This window comes from Haliotis cracherodii, unplaced genomic scaffold, assembly GCF_022045235.1.
Source record: "Haliotis cracherodii isolate W230 unplaced genomic scaffold, xgHalCrac1.p SCAF_8, whole genome shotgun sequence".
Lineage (NCBI taxonomy): Eukaryota > Metazoa > Mollusca > Gastropoda > Lepetellida > Haliotidae > Haliotis > Haliotis cracherodii.
Genome location: NW_027266341.1, coordinates 22,116,418 through 22,140,951, shown reverse-complemented (window position 1 = coordinate 22,140,951; position 24,534 = coordinate 22,116,418). Strand labels below are relative to the sequence as shown.

Genomic DNA, 24,534 nt, shown 5'->3' with positions numbered 1-24,534 from the left:
TTTATTTTGGCGTAAAAGCCTCATTGGGTTCAGACGACTTTCAGTCTTGTCTAAGCATCAATAACATGAGGCTGCACAAGTATGGGCCAGAACTGACGTTTCCGAATGAAAATGTATGAAGAAAAAATAAATTTCTAGGACCAAAATCATCATTTAGGCATAATAGATTATATGAAAATCTTGAACCGTGAATATTTGTCTTGAGGGAATTTGTCTTAGCTGAAGTGTTGATTAAAAATGGTCATAAACAGATTTTGAATCCGAGTAGGATGAGGTGCCTATTGCTGTTAGGACATTGTGTAAACAGTGTTATCTGGAATTGTGATGTGAGGGGTGCTGAAGAAACTTTTACAGGAAAGAGATGAGGAAAACAAGACCAAGATTCAGTCTCCAGGAATAATTATATCTGCTTCACTGCACTTGTATTATCTTAATCATATTTTTTATTTCAAATATAAAATGAGAACTGACACCAAAAGAATGGATTACTCATTCACAGCAAATTCGAGAAATTCACGATTAATCTATTTTTCAAGACTGACAGTTTTATATCTTTATTTCCTCTGCAACAGAAATATGAAAATTGGCAATGATCACATTATCCCACAAAATTCACTGAAGCAGAAGATGACGTTTTAATAAACATTACATCCTTTTTCAAAACATCAAAATAATAAATAAACATTGAATTGATGTTGGTGCTTTCATAAACAAGCTGATGTCCCAAAATAGTAAATAAATTTGTAATTGTAGAATAGGCATGCTGGTATGAAAACATGACCTACTTTCTGAGTAAGTGAGGAATTTGGGTTCAATGCCACTTTGAACAGTATTCCAGTGTCACAGTTGGTCAGTTTGAAGTGGGAGGAAAGCTTGAACTGATCCCAGTCTTGGATGCTTACCACTTTGGTAAAACGCATTAGCACAGATATAGTGGTGACAAACCTAGAAACATGACTGGGGCCAACCAGGAGTTGTAATCTAACAAGGACTTTTTGTATCCCTTGCGTGTATAAATAAAAAAAGGTTTTAAAATTAGAACCATGGGTTCTGTAGCTAACCTAGTTTTAAGTTTATATCATAAGCAAACATGGCCAAAAATGACCAAAAGAAATGGAAACATTTTAAAACAATCCAAGGGAGATGCCTGGCATTTTTGCAGAACTAACTGCATAACTGGGTCCTGGTGTAAGGGACAATCAGGTGGTTACATTGTGTGAAGTGGCAGACAGTCATTTGACCCTCATGATATGGACCCTTCTTCCTGTTATCAACCACTGGTCGGCTGATCATGATTAATCATGTACAAGACATAATGATAAACTGAGCATTTGGTGAACATTGGTAAAAACAACAATCACTCCCTCTTGTTCTTGGGAAGAAAGCGGAGAAATATAATTCACAAAATGACTTCAATGTACCGGTAGCCAAATTAGTCAAAAGTTCTATACATCAAAGTAAATATATATATATCAGAATAGATTATGAGATATGATTTCACTCCACCTTAGGTACATTTCATTGAATTTCAGAATAAAATGGAAAATCAATAACCAAAAATAACTTTTTTCAAGATGGTTGCCATGGCAAAGTTGACTTAACTAAAACTACCAAGAGAAACCTACAAGAAATCATTGATGACATCAATAGAATCTTTCACATTCAGTGCTTCAGTTTCATCAGTATATTGGTTTCCATGGTGACCTTTTAATTGTGCAAGTGTACATAAGAAGAAGGAAAGCATACATGAAAGGGATTGTTCTTTATATCAGTTGAGCTAGAAGAACATAGTCAAGGTTACTGCTACATGGGAATATTAGTTGTTAAGCTGTTGACATAATTATATAAGGGTTATATATGTGTAAACTAGATCTTCTGACGAAGGGTGGCACAGTGGTGTAATGTGCTGCCTGGCAGGACTTTGCTGGAATATTGCAGAAAATGGCATAAAACTCACAAATGTGGTGCAATTGGTTGTGCAGAGTTGCATCAATTAGCAGAGTGATAAACACCTTGACCGGCGCCAACTTGATAAAATTCTTCAAAGGTAATCTAGCTGGCCTCACTCACACAGCCTCCCTCACCCAAAAGCTGGAATATTGCTGACAAGGAATAAAACACCAATCATACAAAGCTGAAAAAAAACTCCCATTATTTTCATGAGTAGCAATTCTCTGTCCAAATTACCAGCGCCAGTAACATCTGCAATGAGTTCAGCTCTGTTATGAGCGGATCTCTTCGAACACCAGAACCCCCCATGTGGTTCTCCAAGTCAGAATTCAAACTGAGCCAGCATCATACTGATGAAAACATGGCCCCATAAAAGTTGAGCTAATTCTACCAAATATACAAGATCTAATTAAATTTCTGTAACTTGCCGCTGCATGGGAATAAGTATGCTTCATATTTTCACCTAAAAACAATAAACAAAATACTCATGTTCTTAATCAGTAGTTTACAGTGTTTTACAGGAACCCTTTCAATTTATTGAAACTCCAAATCAATGAAACAGACAAACATTTATGTGTACCAGTGTATAGGAATGGTTGAAAGTAACACCTTCTGCGAGGGCTTTCAACTAATGAGTAGGTCATGCGTCCAACTTTAATACCTGGGTACCCAACCCTACCTACCTGGGTATCCGCTGTAGGTCTCAAGAGATGAGTACAAAATGTCTGATCAGGAATAGTTTGACCATAGCCTTGGAAAAAAATATTTAGATACACGTATACAATCTGGTCATGATTACGCTGAAGTTGACTAGAGCTTTATCTTTATTCAAACACAGGAGTTCCAGACAGTTTTTCTCATTAAACAATATATCACGTGACTAACTACAGGTCCGGGTAGTCCTGTGGGTACCCGGGTCCAACTCAGTAGCCACCAGATCTGAGTACCTGAGTTACCCGTCCCAGCCCTAGTAGGTTCATTTTTCTTTATTGTGGTGGCCCATGGCCTTGTGTACAGTGCACAGCTCACAAATCTGGTAAAGTCAAGCATGTTAGTCACAGAGAGTAGGGGGATGGATGTAAGTTCAACAAGCTTGACTCCTAAACGTTTCGAGGGCTTTGGGCCTGCCCCACACTGAAGCATAAATTATGTGTGGTGCCGGTAACTTTGTTTGAAATGTGCGCAGTAGGACAGAATCATAATGTGACTGTTAACCTTTGAGCACCTCATAGGCACCTTGGGTTGTATACTCCCTTGGGAGCTGAAAATGAAATTTGAGTGAACATTGATCCATTGACCGGGGTAATAATATTGTGTAGAACCACTGATCAGGTATCTAAAGCCCTGTTTATATGCACCTCTTTTCCCCCTGGATTAAAATACCCCAAGGGTAAATATACCCACTTATAAACCTACTGGCTGTTTGTGTAACTCAATATGGAGTTTTTGAAATTGTGGTAACACCTCGTAGGAGGTTTTAAAATGATTGTAACACCTCGCAGGAGGTATTAAAATGATTGTAACACCTCACGAGAGGGCTTACAATCATGCTTACCCACATGCTGAGGTCACCGGTTTCATTGAACCGAGTTCACTACTGCAGGCGATATTTCATCTCTGATACAGGTTATACATTTGAGAGTTTTTATTACAGTTATTTCATTAAAAACGTTGTCTATGCGATGAGTCGGTTTATAAGTTGGACAAACCATGTCTCCTCGAGATTTACTAGAGATTGTAAACCCTCACATTCGGGAACGTTCGTTCCCTCATGTGAGGGTTTACAATCTCTAGTAATCCCTCGGAGACATGGTTTCTCCTACACGGCAGGGCAAGGGTTAAAAGGGGTTGTGTTTATATGCACTTATATACTTGGGGTAGTTCATCATATTATCAATTCCCCTCACTTGAGTCAAGACAATGGAGAGGTTTTGACATAATGCTGAGGGTAGGGGAAGGCGTTTGATCCCAGAAAGATTAATCTGGATGAAGGAAAGATACAGAAGTTGGTGGAATGATTTTGTCTTAAAAACATCACAACGTGTCAAGCGGTGTTTCAAGTCATCTGCCTAAAATTGGAGCATAATTTGCGTCTTTCAACAGATGTTAGAGAAGCCCTGACCACTTTACACTCCAATGCAGCAGCTGTGTATGTCTTGGCCACAACAGTGGAGAACCGAACTATAGGTATCTTGTTTCGAAACACCAAGGTGCCATTGTTCAAAGCGATCTTAGCGCTAAGGTGATTGTAACTCCCCTACCTGAACATAGTCTTATGACAGTCATAGTGCTAAGTTTGTTTTGTACAACAGCACCCTGGTCAGCAGTGTCTATCTGCGTCCATGACGTCTGCAAAGCTATATATCAGAAGGGCAAATATACCTACTGGGTAAAAATACCCCAGAGCAGAGACCATATACCGGTAGACCATCGGTATATGGCCTCTGCCCAGAGGTAAAGGAATGCATGAAAACAGGGCTCAAGTTGGAAGTCAGGTGCTTAATGAATGAATTATTATCATGAATATTATAACTTTTAATATGGGAAGAAAGCCAAACATAAGCAATGGCTAGAAATTTCTTTATATACATCAAACAGAATACAGATGCAACCCATTCTTCCATATCTGGCTGAAGCATTAGCTCATATTGCCAAAGACATAGTTTTGATTCCCCACATGGGTGTGATGAGTGAAGCCCATATCTGGGGTCCCCTGCCGTGATATTGCTGGAATACTTCTAAAAGTGGCAAAAAACATACTTACTCAATGTTCCATATTTCCTATAAATTTTTAAGATTCTGCTGTCCATGATTCAGATGCTGGGACCTTGAAAATAATTACATAGGAAATAGAAATGTCACTGATTTTTACGATAAATCCCAAATTTGTTCCTTGTTTTGGCATCATCATACTCATGCTCACGGGTAAATTTCCATGACTTTTGTAACTTTGGGCTTTCCCACTGAGTAAAGCAGAAATAAACCAGCTCATTCACCCTGGACCAGACAATCCAGTGATTGACATCATGAGCATCGATCCAAGCAATTGGGATATAGTAACATGCATCATCAACCAAGCCAGTGAGCCTGACCACCCGATCCAGTTAGTTGCCTCTAACAACAAGCACAGTCGCCTTTTACGGCAAGCATGCATAGGTGGCTGAAGACCTATTCTTACCCCGATTTGTCACGTTTGTGGACCTAATCATTTAGGCTGGGATGATATACCAATTGTGCGATCTGATACATATCACGATACCTTTCTCCCGATCCTATATGTATCCCGATACCTTGCTCACAATCCGATATGTATCCCGATACCTTGCTCACGATCCGATATGTATCACGATACTTACATGTGCTCTAATCTGTGGTCCATTAGCAACCTTTTTCATAGACAGGATGACGAAATACCTGGCACACTAAAGATTTACAGTTGGCAGTGTCAGTATGATGCATCATTTTGATACGTTTTCATAACTCATTTTCACCAGTAATTAGTGTTTGGTGTAACATTTACTAAAGAATACATTTAAGGTAGAAATCGATACCTTTTACTTAGTGATCGATACTTTTATCGAGAAGTAAAAAGTTGCGATTCAACAATACATCGTTGTATCGTCCCATTATAACAAAAATCAGTCTCAGAATCCACAAGGGGGGACAAGCACAGCAAGGGTAAATTTAAGGTACTGGGACAAAATTGGGGATACTGGTGTACAGTTCTGTCCATGAATCCACACTGGGATAAAAGCATGATATACTGGTATTGGTACCCTTTCCTTCACAAGAATTCTCGAGGGGCAACAAGCATGCACAGGACCATACTACCCCGGAAATCGCTCAAGAATCCCCAAAGGAAGATAAGCATGGTTGGCTATGGCACTGAAGTCTCTACTAATGTAAATCAGGTCCTCTTTTGTCCCAGATTGCCTCCTGAAGACTAGCATGGAATACTTGGGGCTACTCTGCCCCAGAATGTTTCAGAGAGACTAACTTGCGGTACATTGTCCCTGAATCCCACTGTTCAAGGCCATAAGAGAAACTAGTACGCATGTACTGGAACATGAAGAAGAATTTAAGGGATCAATTTTACTCAAGGTCATATAGGGTCAGTTGAAGGGGAAGGTCACAGTTTCATGGGGGGAAAGCAAAATTGATCAGTGTGCAGTTACAATATATGAATGGTGCATTTACTAGAAAAGAAATTGCTTCTGTTAAAAGTGTCTGTGTTGTTCTTGCCAAGACAGAAGCCAAGACAGAAAGCAAGTCTCCATAACCGCATCTTCCCTGCACAATCAAATTGCCGTCATAACTCATTTCATATGTTCCTATCATTATTGATGTGCTGCCATTCTGCACTGGAAATGGCAGATCTCCAAAGCAAACAACATCCCCCAATAAACCATAACCCCAGTCTAAACTAACAAATTATGGGCAGGTACTTAGGATGAAGCACTTCCAACAGTGATCAGAGAATCAACTTGATTCCTAATTGATAACTTATAACATTTCATTCCCCAGTTCCACAGCTCCCAATATGCCTTAGCCACCATCACTGTCAACAGTTGATAAAACAGATATTTACAAAATTATCGACTATCAATTTTAGTTTTGGCAGTATTGATGACATAGTCAAAACTTCCACTATTTTGTGCATGGTCACACTTCAACAATTGGTTGGTCAAGGTCAGTATGGATTAATGATGCACAAGGATGTTCTTGAACTTGGCTTGCTACTTGAGCTGAGCATACTATCATCTTGCAGACCAAGCAATGGTCTCAAGTGTTTGCAGAGAGCGTCTGAGGGTTTGCCCAGCTACGGATGTAGTTTTCTGGCTTGAAATGCTACAATCTATCTGAACACAGCAAATCACATAATAGACTTTTTCTTCATGATGGCTATTGTGTAACTAAAGGTATGCAAGTATAGTCCTGGTGCTTGATATGTTTAACAGTGAGGCACATCGCTTTGCCTTAATTCAGTTGTTTCAGTCAGTTCATGGCTGGTGATCTTTCTAAGGCAAGGGAATTAACTGACTGTAAAAGTCCAGTTTCCACCCTTGCCGAACAAGGCTGCAATTATGGAGTCATATTTTGGCTGGACTAATGAGTCTATGCAGAGTCCAATCAAAATCGTGTAACGAAATCAACATCGCCTGTACAGATTTCGGCCAATTGCAGAATTTGCAAAGCATGTGTACCGGCAACTTAGCATCCACAGATATATTCCAAACCTTCTCATGTTTTTAATCAAGGTGCTCACGGGGTATGATGCACTTCACGAAATAAGACCCGTTTTGTTACTGAACAGATCTTGATTATTGATCAGATCGTCTACACAGGGCGACGCCATTTTATTTGAAGCAAATGCAAGTGATATGGGAGGTGGGACCTGATTGGTCAAAAGGAGGGACATAGAAGGGACATAACTCAAAACAGCTACTGGCGACGCTACGATCGAGCCTAGAAATACCAGCTTACTATGGCATGGGTGGAAACTGGACTTTCATAGTCAGGTAACACCATTGCCTCTGGAAGATGATGGCTGGTGTGCAAAATTTGACAATCACAAAGTGATGCAGGTCATAGATGAAAACAAACTGCAAAATTTGGGATAATCCCTTCGCGAAAAACAAGGACAAATAAATTGGTCTGGAACAAATATGGACAACAGAGCATTTGGACAAGTATCTGATTCTTTATTGGAGGATGTGTCGTTTGAATCCCAGTCTTCTGATACCAAAGATTAAGGAATCTATAAACAGTTTTAAGAATCACTTAAATTTTATCCAAAGACTTGCTACACCTTGAAATTGTGACTGCAGCGTTCATTATTATTGGCACAATCTGTAAAGGGGGATGTTACCTTTCATGCATTCCTGGGGCAATCCATTTAGGGCAAGGTCAACTGCACAGTGATTGCAACAGTTTTGCATTACTGGTGCAACTGGTATTCAGGAATACATTCATTATTGGAACATCTGGTGTCGTCACTGGGTGTTCATGAACACATCGCAGATAGAAGGATGAAAACACAAAGCCATTAAAACTGATTTTGGAAAGGACATAAATAAGGAAGAGAATTTATGGATGTCAACTTCTTTATTATGAGGAACACAACGTTTCGGAGTAAATGCTTACTCCTTCATCAGGTGAATGAATGATATGAGGCAGAGGGCATATATATATACATGTAAGAACAACAAAAGTAATAAGATAACAAAAGGTGGAAACTTAACAAGGGAAGCCAACAGATAATTGGCGCAGATAGGCAATTAGCAATAGACATTGGAAGCTAACACTTTACAGTAATTAGCCCTGATAGTATGCATGGGTATCACTTCTAAATGCCTTACAAAGACATATATATAGTTAGTAGGATATAGTTGGACACATGAGTGTGAGCACTGTCCTGGTTTCATTATCTATATTATGTTTTTCATATCTTGTAGCTCCATTGCAGGAACATATCAAGATGTCAAGAACATGTTCCAAACATTGTAACCCTGTGGGGAATCAAACATGCATCCTCGGCATGATGAACCAATTGGCTGTTCCACTGACAAATATTGTCCATCACTTCCACACCACTAATGGTACAATACTATTGGTATAAAAAAATAAGTGAGAGGTACTTTGTGTGGCCGGCAGTATCACCCTGCTACCATCAAATCGACTTGTGAAGATCCGGCGTAGATTAGGTCTTCAGCAACCCATGCTCTGCCATAAAAGACAACTATGCTTGTCGTTACAGGCAACTAACGGAACCGGGTGGTCAGGCTCGCTGACTTGGTTGATGCATGTCATCCTATCCCAATTGCATGGATCGATGCTCATGATATCAATCACTGGATTGTCTGGTCCAGATTCGATTATTTACAGACCGCCATCATATAGCTGGAATATTGCTGAGTGCAGTGTAAAACAACATCAAACAAATGAACAAAACAAAACAAACGAACAAAACAATGCAATACTCATGATCATGTCATACAAAGATGCACATGAAGTTGACAATCTATGATATAACTGAAATTCTGTTCAAAGCAGCTGTAAACTCAACTCACTCATCATACAGGAGCTATTTACCATCAGCAAACTTTAAAAATCAACATTCAGTACATATATATATATACTGGACACCTTTGGGGATAATAACAAAAACACATTCAGATATTTTTTTTCACTCAAAGGAAAATTCAAGATTTTTAGCACCATTTGACGACAAACTGAGATGCTGAGAAAATGTCAAAGGGGACATAGTCGATTGAGAGAATTGCCGTTGGCTTAAACCAATCAAAATCCCCTGACAGAGTCACGGCAACAAATAGAAGCTTACAGGAAAGTATACCGACATTGTGTCATGCAAAATCCTAAAATTAAACAAGAAAAAATGACGAAGGCAGAGAAAGGAACAAGATAAAGAAGTCTGCAATTGTAGTGTCTGCAGTGAGTGGATTCAGTTGTAAGAAATTACATATTTGCTCATGGTGTTTTTTGGAACCGGAAAGAAGCTGATTGCAGCGATGGCTGAGTCATGTAGTCTTCATCAGTACACAAATGAAATTTTAAAGGTCCGACGTCACAATTTCACAAATGTCTTGATTTCTTATCTCTGTCCAACTCAAAGAGAAAAACATTTCAAAATCTAAATTTGTAGACTCCACACTGTATGTGCATGAGCCAAAATTAATCTCCATCTCTTTATACAACATAAAGCTCATTGCAGCTCTTTGTCAGTGATTGAGCCTGGACAGGAGGCTATAACAGTGATGCTGTGTTGCAAGACACATAAGCAGTAAGGTCAAAGTCAAGGTTGGTCTTCCTTTGTGGTCAATAACACATGTACTGTCCATACTCAGCTTTCATTGTGACCATACAATACCAATTTTAGATTAATACACTGGGGACATTTTGCTGCTGTGAGTGAGTGACTATGGTTTTTCGCCGCTTTTAGCGATATACCAGCAATATCACGGTGGGAACACCAGAAATGGGCTTCACACATTGTACCCATGTCGGGACATGATTCTTTTTTACCTGGATCTTCGGCTTGACGAGCGAATGCTTTTACAACTAGGCTACCCGACCACCCCTTTGCTGCTGTGAAAAACATTGATTAAATAGTGATAAAATATTGCATCAAATTTTGGGCTTTGAGTGAGTAAGTATTGTTTTACGATCCTTTTAGCAAAATTCAAGCTATATCATGGAAGGGGACACCAGAATTGGGCTTCACACATTGCACCCATGTCAGGGATGAAACTCAGCTTTTTGGCATGTTGAACTAACACTTTAACCTCAAGGCTACCCCACACCAACCTTGGGGGTTTTAACAAAAAAGATGCTGATTCAATTACAAAGCAGATGTTTCAACAAACCTCATTTTTTGTATTGGATCTGGAATAATCAGACGAAAGTTTGTTGCAATATACAAGTACCATGTATGGTCTACGAAAAAACAAGTATTAATTTTGTCACCTTCATTTGAAGAAAGGTGGAGTTGCACCAAATTTTGAACAAACTTGATTTATTTCATGCCAATAATGATCCAGTAGAGGATCCTTTACATTCCTCAAGAGGAAACAAGCTAGTGTCCAGTGGCTGGTCAATCAATAGCACTGTCATAGATCTGCAATGGCCCGTTTAGTCTCATCAGACTCAAGTGTCCAGCCTGACCTTCACCTCAGAAGTAACTGGACATGCTCAAAATGGATTGATCTTGACCCAGGTGACCTTGCCACGATTTATTATTTAGCAGTTACATGATTAGGTGATACAAGAGCGTAGGTTAATTTTCACTGGCTACTCATAGAGATGTTGAAAGATGTTGAAAACGGAATGTGACAGGACTTGGCGTGTCATGGCCACCTAAAGGGATTGGTGGTAGGAAACCAGGCAGAAGAATTGGATTGCGGACTTATCATATATGAATACTTCACACGATTAGGAAGATCATATTAAGAAATTGACAAGATCAAAGAGATATTTAGCAATGTCTGAAGAGAGTAGTACTTTATTTGATAAATTCACAAAGCTAATTCGCAATCTTATGTACTATTCATCCTATGACTCCTTATTAGAAACAAAAGCTACATTTGGAAATATTTATGTTTCAAAGCAACTTTTCTAAAAGACAGAAATGTATGGGGATACACTATATATGACTTAAACAATCGACACACAGAAGATGATGATTGAGAAATATTGGAATCTAATAATTTGATCTGTAGAACTTACAGATCAAATTTCCGGTCAAAATAGTTTTGTTTAAAATCTCAAATCATATATCCACTTAAATTTAATATATTCATCCAAGTTTAAGTAAATGAAAGTGAGATTTAACATGACTTATAGCACTAATCTTGCTAAAACACATCAGAGAACAACACAAAATGGCTGCACACAGTGTACCATGTGGAGCATCAAACTCACATGTTCAGTGTGACCAGTAAGCACTTTAACCACTGGACCACCTACAATTCTGACAAATATTAAATTCAACAATTTCTTGATAATAAATATTCAATTACAACTGAGTTTATTTCAGTCAAAAATTAAAACCTTTCGTTCAACTTTAATTATCAATTAACTTTATATCTATAATAATATACATTTCAAAATCAGTAAATAATGATTACAAAGAAATAAATAAAAATTGTCAATGCATGACAATAAAAAGTCTGGAAAATCATTTCACAGTCATTTTCAAAGTATTATTTGCTTTTCAGTTTGACAACAGTATCCAGTACCAGAAGACAAAATATTCGTATTGATCTTTTCAATGCATGAAATCTAAACATCTAAGACACCATTCACAATGAGCAATCAACATCTTGTGATCTCTGGTGCTTGAAATGTATAACATCTAATAATGACATAGCCAATAATTTCAAGAAAAGCTCCAAGCTAAACGATCTAGTCGACTCCCACCAAAAATATCAAAGTGATGTCATAACAACGTAGAAGCCCTTATAGCTATAGGAGTTGTTTTCAAGACGCTGATTAACGCTTTTTGTCAAGGCCATGTGGCTACTAAACCTTGCTAATGATGTTATGATTGGACATATACATAACATTAAGCCTTGTCCCAGGTGCATTGCTGATTACTGCTGGTGGAATTGACGAGATGTGTCTACAGGAGTGTCAGGAAGACACTGCTTACTCTATCCAGGACAAGGCCTGTGTTTGTAGTCTGTCATAACCAAGCTGTTAGCATTAAGAAAAGATAATAATTCATTAATTTCAAGCTGAAAGGTTGAAGGTCTTATATATGGTACCGTGAACAATCAAGTCTTAAGGGGAAGGGAGGGTAGTTTAGTGGTTAAAGTGTTTGCTTGTCAAAGAAGAAGTGGGTTTTATTTCCATGTGGGAAATGTGTGAAGGTTTTTATGCTAATATGGCTGGAATATTACTTGAAGTGATGTGAGACCCAAAGTACATAGTGAGTGAGTGAGTGAGTGAGTGAGTGAGTGAGTGAGTGAGTGAGTGAGTGAGTGAGTTTGGTTTTATGCAACTTTTAGCAATATTCCAGCAATATCATAGCAGGGACACCAGAAATGGGCTTCATACATTGTACCCATGTCGGGAATCGAACCCGGGTCTTCGGCATGACCAGCAAACACTTTAACCACTAGGCTACCCAACCAGCCCACTGAAGCCAGCAAGTTGGGACCTCCATAAGTAAAGCAGAGTTGCATCCCTTAGCTAGCAGGATCTGCTGGTCATCCAGCTTTGTCCCATTGACGACACTTGCACTAAACCTGTGCTGGTGGGTTTCATCGAAGACTAGCTGCATCATGCTGGGGAATCATCCAACCTTAAGCTGGCATATGCTGATAGAACTTACACTGTCATTAAAAGTTGTGTTAAACCCAATTCACTCACTCATTCACCAATAGTCTAGATGGCCTAATAGAATTGCTCCTTCATACTGTTTTTTAATACAAAACTGAGACAGGAAAATGTTAGACAAATGTTTTCAAATCGCATAACCAAAATATGTTTTAAGAACAAAAGGAACCAAAAATTTAGAGGTTAAATAACACTGATTTATTAATGCGTGAAATTGTGAAAATTGGATTGTGGAACATATATCTTAAAAGCCTTTACAACTAATACCACTCCAAACATAGTCTGCAGATGCAAGTCTTTATCAAAACAATGTTAAAAATCTCTCCATTCTCGACAAAAACAACATCTATGTTTAAATAGCACCTGCCATGTTAGACGCTTATTCAATATTCAACACACACCATCATATATGCCTGAGCCAATTTGGTAAAATCTGTAAGAACGATGGATGTTTGGAACCCATTTTAATAATTTCATTTGGACATGTTCATGATATATCTGTACTGACGCTACCATACTCCCAAGCACTGAACCCTTCTTTGAAACCTCTGAAGAAATATTGATGGAACTGACCCTTAATAACTAAAAAAATCACAATACTAGGAATGAGTAAATGAAATTACTGGTATTTCTTTTGCATAAGAAGTCCAACATTTGCCTCCCAAATGATAACCCAAGTTCCATGTGAGATCAAGTATAAAGTATTGATTTTTCTAACAAAACATGACACCATTGACCTTATTTTGAGTTTATCTACTTTATATCCTATTGTTCAAGCTCTGGATTACATCAGCGCTTCAAATAAAATCTATGATTCTTGACCTTGCTGATTGAATCAAGAATTTGATATAATTCTAAAAAGCAATGTTTTCAACAGTGATAAACTTGTGTTGACCCGTGACTGAGTATTAAAGGAGTGCAATGCTCCATGGTCTGGTGTCCATCTTGTACAGGCCAAGACAAAGATCATGACATATTCTACACAATGTGACTGAGTATTAAAGGAGTGCAATGCTCCACGGTCTGGTGTCCATCTTGTACAGGCCAAGACAAAGATCATGACATATTCTACACAATGTGACTGACTATTAAAGGAGTGCAATGCTCCACGGTCAGGTGTCCATCTTGTACAGGCCAAGACAAAGATCATGACATATTCTACACAATGTGACTGACTATTAAAGGAGTGCAATGCTCCACGGTCAGGTGTCCATCTTGTACACGCCAAGACAAAGATCATGACATATTCTACACAATGTGACTGACTATTAAAGGAGAACAATGCTCCATGGTCTGGTGTTCATTTTGTACAGGCCAAGACAAAGATCATGACATATTCTACACAATGTGACTGACTATTAAAGGAGAACAATGCTCCATGGTCTGGTGTTCATTTTGTACAGGCCAAGACAAAGATCATGACATATTCTACACAATGTGACTGACTATTAAAGGAGAACAATGCTCCATGGTCTGGTGTTCATTTTGTACAGGCCAGGTGAGTGAGTGAAAGAGTATGTTTTTAGCGACTTTTAGCAATATTCCTGCAAAATCAGGGCAGGGGACACCAGAAATGGGCTTTACACATTGTACCCATGTCGGGAATCAAACGCAGGTCTTCGGCAAGACGAGCGAGTGCTTTAACCACTGGGCTACCTGACAGACCCATAAAGGCCAAGAAAAAAACATGACATATTCCACCAAGTGTGACGCTGGTTGATAAAGGGGTACAATGCTCTGGTGTTCATCAAGCTCACTGCTTCAAGACAAAGATCATGACACATTCTACCCAGTGTGACTGACTAAGGGGTACAATGCTCCGTGGTTGTGGTGTCAGTCTAGTTCAGGCCAAGTCAAAGATCATGACACATTCCACCCAGTGTGACTGACTAAGGGGTTCAATGCACCATGGTCTGGTGTCCATCTTGTACAGGCCAAGACATTGTAATTAATGTCATTTATCAAGATATAGGTACTCATCAACTGCTAGATTGATCTACCAGTACATCATAAAAATGATTTAGCAGGCAGAAAAACAGTGATTTTTTAAAATAACTTGAGCCAAACTAGCTCCAGTTGGCAACTGGCTGGAGCCTGGTTTTCCTTCAACATCAGCAATTCCTGCACATACCTGCACAGTACAGAAGGAAGTGTTCTGATGTGGGATGAGATCAGCTGGGAGGCATGATGCCTGCATGGGGAGCTGAAGTTGTGTAACTCCATGAATATTTAATCTCCACTTCCTGAGATCCCTGAGACAACACCAGCTTGTGTGTCGTCGTCCGTTCTACAAAGTCATGTCTTCCGCTCATGACAACCGTCAAGCTGTGTTAAAACTTCATGACGGAGTTCCATTACAGTCATACCGCTAAGATAGTTTTGTGGCAGGAAGATCTTGGTATTCAAACATTGCTACTGAACTTCAGCTTCGTAAACTGTTATTTACCCCAGACAACCAAACAACACTTGGTGGGGGAGTAAGTTTGGGTTCGGCCACATTCCACAAAACAACCCCAGCACTACGACTGTCATAAATGTGCCAGTCCAACAGGATTACGTATTCCCCTCTGTCTAGCCATTCATTAACCGTAGGGCACACCCCATTGTGTTTCAACAACCAATTATATTCCTTTCATTTTTCTAAATTTTAGTTAAATACTGAGAGAAGCAAGATGTTAGGCAGTAGGGGTTTGACGTTCAAACCAAGCAGAGGTGAGCTGAAATTGGGTTTAACTTTGCGTCCAAGATTTTTCCACTTATATAGCATGTATGTGGCTGTACTAGTCCGCACTGATGCCGATTTATAGTGCTAACCCACTGAAGTTTAATATGAATAGGTGAGGTGAGGTGAATTTGGGTTTAACGTCGTATCCAAGATTATTGCGCTTATATAGCAATGTGCATGCACGTGAATGTGTCTGTGTGTGGCTGCTTGTACTAGTCCAGACTGATGCCGAGTTATAGTGCTAGCCCAACGAGATACCATGCCGCAGTTTAACATGGATACCCCACTCAGACACAGTATATTGACTCCGAGCCGACCAGTCCTTGTTTTAGCCCCTTAATGCCGAGTGCCAGACAGGGTAACAACAAGCACCATCTTTTAACCTCTTTTGGTGTGACGTGGCCGGGGATCGAACTCCTGACCTTCCATTCTCCGGGCAAACCAAGGAGACCTCTCACCCATGGCCCAGAGAGTTGTACAGACTCTCTGTGGTACCCTCAGCTATCTTTTAAGATATTGTTCATTGTTCAATCTTCTTGTAAATAAAATTGTAATTAGTCTCTTGTGACTCCAGCTCTTTTCTGACTAATTCCCCATGAAAGCCAGCACATCATTCGGAAGGTTGAGAACAGAAACACAGAACCATGGTAGTATGTAAAGGTATGGGGTTACAATTGTCTCAATGTTAAAATTGCTTTGTGGAACAGGTCCCAGACTCAAAAATAAAAGATCACCAATTGTAGTGAGACAATCGTAACTTCCATGCCTTAACATTCATTTACAACAGCTAGTGCTACAATTGGATCCCATTCCGCAAAATGATCTTAATGCTACGATTGTTAACTAATTTCTATAAGGTTCCATTTGGAGTTTACAAAGCTTAACCCACTGATTATGGTTAACATATTACAAAGGAGACATTGAGTAAGTCTGTTACAGATAGGATCGTCCTTGGGGTCACATGACACACATAATTAGCCAATCAGATTATTGGCAGGTCTCTGTGTTGTCGCTAGAAGTTGGTGACTGACTGTACAAATCAGCATCCTTCCCTTATATCTTATTATATTGTATGTAAATAATCTGTTCTATTATAATGTCTAAAGGAGTCTCTTACAGTAAGCATGGGTTGCTGAAGACCTATTCTAACCTGGATCTTCACAGGTAAACAGTATTACTGGTTTGAAATCCAGAAAAGTGAGTGAGTGGATGTTGTGCTGCACTCAGTGACATTGCAGCTTCTTCATGCCCGCCTGTAGGTAATCAAATCTGGCTCAGGCAAACCAATGACTGAAAGAAGGAGTAATGATCGATGCCATTGAAGCACAATAACATGTCACAGAATGCAATAACCTCATCCTCATTTTAGTCAGCTATTATCACAAGCATGAGGTACTGGGGACCTATTCTGTTCCAGAATCCTTTCAAGGTCAAAAACAGAAACTTAATAAGAAATATTATCGGACCTACCTGCAATGTCTTCTATTTTGAGACCCCTAGAACGCAGAATATGCACATCCTCCAGTAGGACATCAAGTCTGAGAACTGATGCTGTTGGTGTTAGAAATATTTGTGTCAGTATGTAAAACAACATGGATTATCCATTTCTATCACATCTCAGTTATGAGAACATTCAATAAACCAACAAAAAGGCAGAGAAGGAACTCATTGAAGGTCACAAAGTCCATTCAAACGTCATTTTTTTCTGTCATTTCTGAAGAGCGCAAACATCTTACTTGCATAATTTCCAAGAATTTAAGAGTCCTCTTTGGAGGTCTAAGGTCCCTGATCAAACACGAAACTCAAATAAGATCAATTCCAGTATCGTAAGTCTGTCTCTCTGCCAAGAAAAGCCACGAGTATAGTTTCCCTAATTTGAAAAACAAAGCGTTGTAAACATTTTGTCTGGCTATCTGACCATTCCAACCATCAAGTCACTCTAACAATTCCCCTGTCAATCAATCAATGGATCCCCCTAGATCTGATTTCCGAATGGTCATAATCTTGTTAAAGCAACACCACCCAGTATTTAGCAAGTTGCTCCACGCCTGGCTACTTGGTCGCTGTCTGATCAATGACTTTGCTGTACGTTTCTACTTGTCAATCAACGAGAAGTTCAATTTGTAACATTTATTCTTTCAGATCAACATTGTAGTGTTTGATTCAGATTTATCACAGTTTTATATCAAAGCTTCAATATCTTTAAATACACAACTTGAATACACTTTTTCTATTTTAATTGAATCCAACCAATTCATGCACTATCCCTAAAAAGGCTTGCCTTTTACAAAATGAAATTTGTCTCTTAGCTGTCAAAGGTTAAAGGATACAAGACAAATATATTGCAGCGTTTGATGTCGTCCATAGCAGTGAAACTGAATCCTGACAGCAACAAAACAAATCAATGAATCCTTTTAAATTGTTGAACTAATAGTGACATTATGTTCTTGCATGAAACTTTCAAAGCTACAGCACTAGAAATGACAAAGTGATATTTGTAACCATAGCTGCTGAATGGCATCAAGATATACTGGACCATTAAATGAGAAAGAAGTGGAAAGAGAGATGATGAAAAGGGAGGACAGTTGGAAAAGGGGGAAAAGAAAAGAGTGGAGGAGTCATTAAAGATGGAGGGGGTTATCAGTAATAAGTGTAGGAAAGAGAAGAAGGATCTGACAGGAAGTACAAGAGGTGACTGACAGAATGTTGTTTTACACCAGTCAACAAGACCACCAAAGACACACCAGTCAACAAGACCACCAACGGCACATCAGTCAACAGGGCCACCAACACATCAGTCAACAGGACCACCAACACATCAGTCAACAGGACCACCAACACACCAGTCAACAAGACCACCAACACATCAGTCAACAAGACCACCAACACATCAGTCAACAGGACCAACAACACACCAGTCAACAGGACCACCAACACATCAGCCAACAAGACCATTAACAACACACCAGTCAACAAGACCATTAACAACACACCAGTCAACAAGACCGCCAACAACACATCAGTCAACAAGACCACAACCAACAAACCAGTCAACAGGACCACCAACACATCAGTCAACAGGACCACCAACACATCAGTCAACAAGACCACCACCAAAACTCCAGTCAACAGGACCAACAACACACCAGTCAACAGGACCACCAACACATCAGCCAACAAGACCATTAACAACACACCAGTCAACAAGACCATTAACAACACACCAGTCAACAAGACCGCCAACAACACATCAGTCAACAAGACCACAACCAACAAACCAGTCAACAGGACCACCAACACATCAGTCAACAGGACCACCAACACATCAGTCAACAAGACCACCACCAAAACTCCAGTCAACAGGACCAACAACACACCAGTCAACAGGACCACCAACACAACAGTCAACAAGACCACCACCAAAACCCCAGTCAACAGGACCAACAACACACCAGTCAACAAGACCACCAACCTACCAGTCAACAAGACCACCAACACACCAGTCAACAAGACCACCACCAAAACTCCAGTCAACAAGACCACCAACACACCAGTCAACAAGACCACCAACACATCAGTCAACAAGACCACCACCAAAACTCCAGTCAACAGGACCAACAACACACCAGTCAACAGGACCACCAACACATCAGTCAACAAGACCACCAACACATCAGTCAACAAGACCAGCACCAAAACTCCAGTCAACAGGACCAACAACACACCAGTCAACAAGACCACCAACACACCAGTCAACAAGACCACCAACACATCAGTCAACAGGACCACCAACACATCAGTCAACGGGACCACTACCACATCAGTCAACAGGACCACCAACACACCAGTCAACAGGACCACCAACACATCAGTCAACAAGACCACCAACACACCAGTCAACAGGACCACCAACACATCAGTCAACAGGACCACCAACACACCAGTCAACAGGACCACCAACACAACAGCCAACAAGACCACCAACACATCAGTCAACAGGACCAACAACACACCAGTCAACAGGACCACCAACACATCAGTCAACAGGACCAACAACACAACAGCCAACAGGACCACCAACACACCAGTCAACAAGACCATTTACAACACACCAGTCAACAAGACCATTAACAACACACCAGTCAACAAGACCACCAACACATCAGTCAACAGGACCACCAACACACCAGTCAACAGGACCACCAACACAACAGCCAACAGGACCACCACCAACACACCAGTCAACAAGACCATTTACAACACACCAGTCAACAAGACCATTAACAACACACCAGTCAACAAGACCATTAACAACACACCAGTCAACAAGACCGCCAACAACACTCCAGTCAACAAGACCACCAACAACACATCAGTCAACAAGACCACCAACACTCCAGTCAACAGGACCACCAACACACCAGTCAACAAGACCGCCACACCACCAACAGGACCAACAACACATCAGTCAACAGGACCACCAATACACCAGTCAACAAGAACGCCACACCACCAACAGGACCACCACCAATACACCAGTCAACAAGAACGCCACACCACCAACAGGACCACTACCAATACAGAAGTCAACAAGACCGCCACACCACCAACAGGACCACCACCAATACACCAGTCAACAAGAAGCCACATTACCAACAGAACCACCACCAATACACCAGTCAACAAGACCACCAATACACCAGTCAACAAGAACGCCACAACACCAACAGGACCACCACCAAAACACCAGTCAACAAGACCGCCACACCACCAACAGAACCACCACCAATACACCAGTCAACAAGAACGCCACACCACCAACAGAACCACCACCAACACACCAGTCAACAAGACCACCAATACACCAGTCAACAAGACCATCACACCACCAACAGAACCACCACCAATACATCAGTCAACAAGACCACCAATACACAAGTCAACAAGACCGCCACACCACCAACAGAACCACCACCAATACACAAGTCAACAAGAACGCCACACCACCAACAGAACCACCACCAACACACCAGTCAACAAGACCACCAATACACCAGTCAACAAGAACGCCAGAACACCAACAGGACCACCACCAAAACACCAGTCAACAAGAACGCCACCCCACCAACAGGACCACCACCAATACACCAGTCAACAAGACTGCCACACTACCAACAAGACACCTAGTAAGCCAAGCATGCTCTATGTCAATACTTCCCAAGTGCATGCATGTCATGCACATACAACACCAACATGCCATATTCAATTCCATCTAAAGCAATTTTCTCCAGATTGCTGAATAGATGCCCTATGCTGATAATTACAATGTTGACTCAACATAACCAATTTGTTTCCTTCACATTGCGTTAGCAACGTTCTTAAACATTATCTCTCATCATCCCTGTTACGTCCTAAATATCTGCCTTAGCTGGGCCTGATACTGAATAATGTGCAATCACCCCATGGACACTGAAAACTAATAACATTTCACTCGTCTTCTCACGATTTGCCTTCCTTATACAAACTCTGTACTTTATCTTGAAATCTCCAATATTTTATCAGCCATGTTTGATGTAAAAGGTCTGGTTCACAATATTTCAGTCCGACTTTGGCCGGATCACTATTAACCTTTGACCCTTGTCGTTTTCACACATTATCTTCTCACAGTCCAAGCTTTTTTCGAAATAGAGGGCTGGGGAAAAAGTAATATTTCCAGTGTATTACTCAACCAAACTGGCAATGAGTTAATGACTCCTGGCTGCCACTACAAGTCGGAACAAAACTTAAAAAATTACACAGAATTAATTAAATGTGGCAGCTTGACAATAGAATTTGACACATTTTCAATGTGAGATGAATTTTAGCAAAATGGTCAAAATTAATAAATGTTATGATTCTCAAAGGTTTCTAAATTAACGTTTTGTTTTTACTGACAGCATACTCTTTTATTATACTTCCAGTATTACAGGGTTCATTGCCGTGACTCACATGACCCAAAAACTAGCAGATACAATAGACATAACTTGTATCCTTTCAACGCTGTATCTGGTCAAAGTGAACTGCTGGTAGGTCATGAAAAATATCACTGAGGTTGCTGTAAAAGTACCAATTCTGGATTCCTTCCATTACATTAGCATCTCTTGGGGAATCTGAAGAAGCAGGGGCAAATGCTGAACCTGAAAAGGTGTGGGCAGTTCCCATTTTCAAAAATCACCTATCAACCAATATGATGACAGTTGCAATTAATCACAAATAAATAAGTGTATCTCCTTTTTTAACAAGAAGTATACAAACTTAGTCACACGGATGATTAGAATGTAAAAACAACTGATCTAAGTGAAATTACATACAAATAGGGGAATGTTTGTTTGTTTGTTTGTTTGATTGATTTGAACGTCGCACAACATTCAAGCTAAAGGATGGCGGTCTTTAAATATTCAAGTCTGGTCTCGACAATCCAGTGATTGACATCATGAGCATCGATCCCCGTAATTGGGATACGATGACATGCATCGTCCAAGTCAGTGAGCATGACCTCCCGATCCTCTTAGTTGCCTCTTGTGACAAGCATGGGTTGCTGGGTACCAATTCACAGCCGTGGGAGGACATAGAAAGACAAGGCGAGGCATGGAGAGATATGGATGGAGATGAAAGGAGAGATATGGGAGGACATGGAGAGTCATGGAGAGACATATATAGAGAATATTATGTGCATGTTCATGTCATACTATGTTTACTCCACAAATGTCTAAATTCCAGTATAATACTGGTATTTGGACAGGAGTGTCATAAACATAGTATGACATGAACACTTTATAATGTTCTATTTATTACCAAAGAAGATGTCTAAATACAGCGACAAATTTTGTTGTTTACCTATATGGACAGCAGTGGAACCACAATTTGTCGAAAGACGTCAACAATCTTAAGCTATGACATTGTTTCTAGTGTGACGTCATTCCAACCTTACATCACAATACACTGTTGTCTTGTGACGTAATATAACCCTAGGGTACATGATTTTTATTAACCCTGATATGTTTGCTCCCGCAGATAATAAACAGACGTAGAGATACATGGAAATATATGGAGAGACATGGAAACATATGGAGAGACATGGAAACATATTGGTGGAGAAGCATGGAGAGACATGGAAATATATGGAGAGACAGAAGGACATGAGAGACATGGAAATATATGGAGAGACAGAAGGACATGGAGAGACATGGAAACATATGGGTGGAGAGGCATGGAGAGACATGGAAATATATGGAGAGACAGAAGGACATGGAGAGACATGGAAATATATGGAGAGACAGAAATACATGGAGAGACATGGAAACATATGGAGAGACAGAAAGACATGGAGAGACATGGAAGTATATGGAGAGACAGAAAGACATGGAGAGACATGGAAATATATGGGTGGAGAGGCATAGAGAGACATGGAAATATATGGAGAGACAGAAAGACATGGAGAGACATGGAAATATATGGAGAGACAGAAAGACATGGAGAGACATGGAAACATTTGGAGAGACAGAAAGACATGGAGAGACATGGAAATATATGGAGAGGCAGAAAGACATGGAGGGACATGGAAATATATGGAGAGGCAGAAAGACATGGAGAGACATGGAAACATATGGAGAGACAGAAGGACATGGAGAGACATGGAAACATATGGAGAGACAGAAGGACATGGAGAGACATGGAAACATGGAGAGACAGAAAGACATGGAGAGACAAGGAAACATATGGAGAGACAGAAGGACATGGAGAGACAAGGAAACATATGGAGAGACAGAAAGACATGGAGAGACATGGAAACATATGGAGAGACAAAAGGACATGGAGAGACATGGAAATATATGGAGAGACAGAAAGACATGGAGAGACATGGAAACATATGGAGAGACAGAAAGACATGGAGAGACATGGAAACATATGGAGAGACAGAAAGACATGGAGAGACATGGAAAGACATGGCGAGGCCTGAGATAGGTGGGTGGAGAGCCTTGATACTATTATTGCATGTTAGCATCAACTATTCCTATTTAACATATTGAAGAATTATTATGATCATGAACCATTTTCAATGACTTTCTACAAACTTGTTGTCATTTATGCATCTAGACATTTTGCCTGGTCTCTAAAACCTGACAATTACTTACAGAGTGTAAATAGATTTATCAACCCATGTTGATATAAGCGACATTCATCACAAAGATGTCTGGCTGACTGGCAAAACAAATCCTTACTTACACTCCAATAAGGTTCTTAAAACAAAGGCTATGTACCACATTGTGTTCCAAGTAACAAGATACAAGCATCTGTTCCTATGAATCAAACATCTAATCTTCAGCACACATAAATATGCCAGTCTTTTCTCTCTATTCTTCATTTCCAAAGATTTCCAACAAAACTTTTTGTTGTTCTGGACAAAAATAAGCAGTTTGGGCATATAAACAGATTAGTGAGAATGTGCCAGTAAATTGTTCCTAATGTCGCATCAGAAGATTAGCAGCTAGAAAAAAACATGCAAAAAGGTTTCTTAATCAGGAGTGCCCTCAAACTGGGTTGATGTTCCCTTGATTACCTCTATGAAGCAGTCTGAGGTTGGGTACAAACTGATCTATCAGACAACATGCAAACACCTACTTCCTTAATCACATTCCACATCTGATTCTCCTGCCCAATCACAGATGATCTTTGAGGGCATATGGAATATCATCTGATTCCTAGGCTTACAGGACAAGCTGACATTGGTGGATACATGATCCATCATTCACAGTCAGGCACGTTTTTTGGCTGGCCAAATAACTTGAGAAAACCTCAGTCACTTGAGATCTATTACAAAAAGTCAGCTTGATGTGATCAGAGAATTTTGATACACTACTCAAAACATTTGATAGGAATACTCTGAGTGGGACGTGAATGTGTGTGATTGGCTGCTGGAAGATGGTGGAATACAAATAAACTAAGCGGCAAAAGAAACTATA

The 24,534-nt window shown here is 40.0% G+C and overlaps 2 protein-coding genes across 2 annotated transcripts in view; both read left to right on the top strand.

Moving 5' to 3' along the window:
- The window catches only part of LOC139450859 (uncharacterized), a 48,835-nt gene extending 26,233 nt beyond the window's left edge, over nucleotides 1-22,602 (top strand). The window contains exons 3-4 of the mRNA XM_071232694.1: nucleotides 18,253-20,718; nucleotides 22,586-22,602. Coding sequence (XP_071088795.1) covers nucleotides 18,253-20,718; nucleotides 22,586-22,602 — 2,483 coding nt within the window. The remainder of the gene's footprint in view (nucleotides 1-18,252; nucleotides 20,719-22,585) is intronic.
- A 127-nt stretch (nucleotides 22,603-22,729) lies between these two features.
- LOC139450858 (octapeptide-repeat protein T2-like) lies at nucleotides 22,730-23,536 on the top strand. Its single transcript, XM_071232693.1, has one exon. The coding sequence runs from the start codon at nucleotides 22,730-22,732 to the stop codon at nucleotides 23,534-23,536; it is 807 nt and encodes a 268-aa protein (XP_071088794.1).
- The last annotated feature ends 998 nt before the right edge of the window (nucleotides 23,537-24,534 follow it).

Coding starts and splice junctions, on each gene's coding strand:
- LOC139450858 (XM_071232693.1), top strand. CDS start 22,730: ATGGAGAGACAGAAGGACATGGAGAGACATGGAAACATATGGGTGGAG.